Source organism: Mytilus edulis, chromosome 12 (assembly GCF_963676685.1).
Source record: "Mytilus edulis chromosome 12, xbMytEdul2.2, whole genome shotgun sequence".
Taxonomy (NCBI): domain Eukaryota; kingdom Metazoa; phylum Mollusca; class Bivalvia; order Mytilida; family Mytilidae; genus Mytilus; species Mytilus edulis.
Genome location: NC_092355.1, coordinates 5,663,493 through 5,668,244, shown reverse-complemented (window position 1 = coordinate 5,668,244; position 4,752 = coordinate 5,663,493). Strand labels below are relative to the sequence as shown.

Here is a 4,752-nt window from a genome sequence, read left to right as displayed (position 1 = left end):
TTTCTTGGACACCCTACGAACAAGAAGAACCTTGGGTCTAAACGAAAGAAGTCTAGTAAGCCTAGTCCTTGGAAATGGGGTCCCGAGGAACAGAATGCTGTTGATCTTATTATTGAAAAGTTGACAAACCCACCAGTTCTTGCATATGCAGATTTTTCATTACCTTTCATTGTAAACGTTGATGCAAGTGGTACCGGTTTAGGTGCCGTCTTGTATCAAGAACAGGAGGGTAAAGAACGGGTGATAGCTTACGCTAGTCGTAGCTTACGTGGCCCAGAGAAGTTATATCCAGCCCATAAAAGAGAATTTTTGGCGCTTAAATGGGCTGTAACTGACAAGTTTCATGATTATCTCTTTGGTAGCAAATTTACCGTTAGAACGGATAATAATCCACTTACGTACGTTCTCGGTAAAGCTAAATTAGATGCTACCGGCCATAGATGGGTTGCTTCATTGTCAAACTATGATTTCAGCATTGTGTATAGAACAGGCAAGTCAAATATTGACGCTGACGCTCTTTCTAGACTTCCGTCCGATTGTAAAGAAGTTTTTAGTGACGTAGTTCAGGCTATTTGTAAATCTATAGTATTAACTCCAGATACAAACCCTGCTATTGAAACTGTATGTTTGTCACATGATATTCAGTTTATAGACAGCGATAGCGAGATTTTAGCCGATACATCCAAATTCGCTGATATAGATTGGACGTATGAGCAGAGACAAGATTCATGCTTAAGTAGAGTTATTGATTTAGTTACAACCGGTCATAGACTCACTAAGCGTCAGATGTCTCATGAGACGGATCTTGTCCGAAGATTATTGAGAGAATGGGATAAACTTTGTCTGAAAGATAAGGTTTTATATAGGAAAAGCTACATTAATCATGAAGCTGTGTTTCAACTAGTATTACCTTCTATTTACCATGAACTAGTACTGACTGCTCTGCACGACGATGTAGGTCACCAGGGGCGCGATCGTACTTTATCACTTGTGAAATCAAGATATTTTTCTATTTACCATGAACTAGTACTGACTGCTCTGCACGACGATGTAGGTCACCAGGGGCGCGATCGTACTTTATCACTTGTGAAATCAAGATATTTTTGGCCGGGTATTGATAGAGACGTAGAGAGAAAAGTTTCGAACTGTCAGAACTGCATACTCAGAAAGTCGAAGTGCAGGAATTCTGCATCATTGGTAAATATATGTTCTTCCTACCCTTTGGAGCTCATTTGTATAGATTTTCTAACTCTTGAGCAGTCAAAGGGAGGATATGAGAATATTTTGGTCATTACGGATCATTTTACGAGGTACGCTCAAGCTATACCTACGAAAAATCAGTCCGCTAAAACTACAGCTAAAGCATTATTCTTTTCCATCTCGATTTCACAGTGATCAGGGACGAAATTTTGAGGGTAAGGTTATCCAGGAACTGTGTAGATTAGCAGGCATAAAAAAATCTCGCACTACTCCGTATCACCCGCAAGGGAATGGTCAGTGCGAGCGTTTTAACCAGACTTTATTAAACATGTTGGGTACTCTTGATGATGAAAAGAAATCCAATTGGAAAGTGTATGTTGCGCCGTTAGTACATGCCTATAATGCAACAAAACACGATACAACTGGATACAGCCCACATTATCTGATGTTTGGTTGGCACCCGCGGCTTGCCATTGATGCTTTTATAGGTAATCCAAACCAGTCTGTTACAAAAGATCACTCTGCATACGTGAGTGATTTGAAAAAACGACTGCAGTTTGCCTATAGAACAGCTGAAAAATCAGCCGAAAGGACTGGGAGACGTCATAAAATGCGATATGATTTGAAAGTCAGACAGTCAGTACTGGAGCCTGGTGATAGAGTTCTACTTAAAAATGTGGCGTTTAGAGGGAAACATAAATTAGAAAATAAGTGGGGTAAACAACCTTATGTTATAGTTTCAAAACCTGACTCTGATATTCCGGTTTATATCATCAGACAGGAACACGGTCGGGGCCGTAAAACAGTACATAGGAATATGTTACTTCCCATTACTTCCATTCCCATTTTAAACCCTCAGTGTAGTGAGAACTCCCAAGATAAGATAAATGTAGTTTCAAAGAAGAAAGATTGTCCGTCTGTATTAGTAGACAAAGTTTTAGACTCTGATAAAACAGTGGACGAAATCACTACGGACGACCAAGTTGTTTCAATTACTTCATCTGATATTTCTGAATCTGATTCAGAAGAAGAGTTTTTAGTGCACGATTGCCCGAGGCGTCGAGTAGATATAGTACTGCCTCTGAACCCTTTAGCGGATGAATTTCATCCGGGCATTTTGAATCTAGATGAAGTAAGTCAGCGATCTAGTAGTCCTGACAGTAGTATTGAACAATCTGATGGTCAGAGGTCAAGTATTTTAGATGTATCTGAGTTTAGCAACCCAGTTCCCGTCAGTAGTGAATCAGAAACCAGTCCTGATAATCAAACGTCAAGCGCCTCCGATAATCATGCGCCGAGCGCTTTAGATTATGTCCAACCAGAGTCTGAAATTCAAGTGCGGCGGTCGAGTAGACAAGTGAAACCGCCAGTCCGTTTTCAAGATTATGTTAGATACTAGTATTTTAATGTTTTAACCTTTGAATATTTTTTTATTGATATTTGGAATTTAGTTTTATTTCTATTTAGTTTCATTTTTGTTTGTTTCACAGAAATGAATCAGCATACATATATTTACACGTCTAGTAGAGGAAAAGTTCTAGAAGGCAAAGTTCGTTGTAAAACGTTAGTACGTGTAGTGCCTGGAGGAAAATTGGAAACTTTGTGCAAATATGCATATGAGGATCTTAAAGATATAGACGGTCTGAAAATCGTGTATTTCATAGCTGGAATACCGGATATTTGTTCTTTAGAAAGGAATCGTAGATCAAATTATGAGGAATCATTTCTTAAAAGAACTGACAATGGTTGTTTTGAACATGCATTGAGACTAAAGAATACTATAGTAAATACAGAAACTAAATTGAAAAGTATAAATTGTAAGGTAGTTTTTGCTACTATTACAACTATGAGTTTCTGTCTTTGGAATTTACATAGATTGTCTATTGGAAAAACAAGTCATTTAAAGTATGAGAATGCATACGATAGGATGCAGCTAGAACTTAACTCCATTATACAGGATGTAAATAATTTTATTACAGAATTTAATCATACAAATCATGTTATCACTCCATTTTTTCATTCTCCTGTACATAAATGTAAGAGTGGAAAATTTAGATATTTGTATAACAGATTAGTGGATGGGGTACATCCTACATTTGATTTGGCAAGAATTTGGATTGATCGTTTGTCAACGGCAATTCAAAGCAATGAGGAAAGATTTTTTTAATTTTATTTAACTTTTTGATATTTTTTTGTTCTGTTATTTGTTTGTGAATCCTATTGGTTGTCTTGAATTTTGGTCATTGCTATATGGTATAGAGGCGTTTGCCGCATACCTATCTAGAATGCCCAAATTTCAAAAGTGTCATATTGTTGTATAAGGTTTGATATATTGGTTTCGATATAGTTTCGAGACGAAACTTTTTGTAGGAGGGGGTGTATGTCACCGGATATATTTATCCATTTTGGTTCATTATTATGCATTTCATATTAATTGTGTTTTCCGTGTTATATGTTTTCCATTCATATCATATTCATATTTCATATCATCATGTTTCTTGACGATTGACGACAATAGTTTTGCGCTGCATATTTTGAAATAGACTATAGCTTTATACGCTATGCTTTGCTTTACGTACTCAATATTTAAATTAGTACAATAGAAAGTTAAAGCGATTCTTATTATTTAAATGATATATATTTATATTTAAATAGCATGAGTTTTGCATGAGCTCAAAGCGCGGCAATACTAACCATATATATATTAATACAATTTCACTTTTAAAGTTAGTCACTGGTCATTATTACAATCGGGGAGGCGGCAGACTAATGTCTACGCTGCAGGTACTTGTAAATTTATTTATTCTTTTAGCAATGTTTAAAATGTTTCAATTAAAGTAAAGTTATTTTAGTATTTCATATATAGAATTCAGTATGGCTTGAAAGCCGCATTTTGGTATATAAGTTAAGGTCAGAATAAAGCTCCGTTGCATGCAAATATTTCAGTATAGATATTGTTCATATTTATTGGAACATAATTGTAAACTTGGGTTACAATTTGTATACTTGCAGATTATATAATAAAGTATTTATATATTGGACGACTCATTAAATGCAGAAATGGCCCACACGCATTACAACGACAAGTTTATGGGTTTATGGTGATTTATCCCTCATCCCAAGTCGATTTTATATGGTGTTCCATTCTTCCTGCGACATATATATAAATTTTTCAACTAAACCAAAAAAATCTAATGCAGAAAATCATCAAATTTCATAGAATCGCGTTTTCTGGTTTTTATATTTTTTTGTTTACATAGAAACAACAGGGGGCATGACCCTTTTCGCGACTTTGGGATCGGGTGTTTTTAAACTCAGAATTTCGGGATTGATCCTTTCGGGATCCGGGATTTTTTTTCGAATTTTAGGATTTAAATTTCTTTGAATTCGGGACCTCGGGATTTCATGTTTTTAAGCCCAGGATTTCGGAATCAGGACCCCTTTGACCCCCACCCCACCCCCCTTAACAAAGCATTAATACAGATATATTTCTTCGATAGTTCATTAATTTTATTGTTTTTTAGAACTCCTTAAAAAAATCCTTCCAGGCCT

The 4,752-nt window shown here is 36.1% G+C and overlaps 1 protein-coding gene across 1 annotated transcript; it reads left to right on the top strand.

The window, feature by feature from the left end:
* The first annotated feature begins 1,395 nt into the window (after positions 1 to 1,395).
* On the top strand, positions 1,396 to 4,365 carry LOC139499543 (uncharacterized). Its single transcript, XM_071288265.1, has 2 exons — positions 1,396 to 3,984; positions 4,213 to 4,365. Exon 1 carries the CDS (start codon positions 1,529 to 1,531, stop codon positions 2,597 to 2,599), a length of 1,071 nt encoding a protein of 356 aa, XP_071144366.1. The 5' UTR covers positions 1,396 to 1,528; the 3' UTR covers positions 2,600 to 3,984; positions 4,213 to 4,365.
* The last annotated feature ends 387 nt before the right edge of the window (positions 4,366 to 4,752 follow it).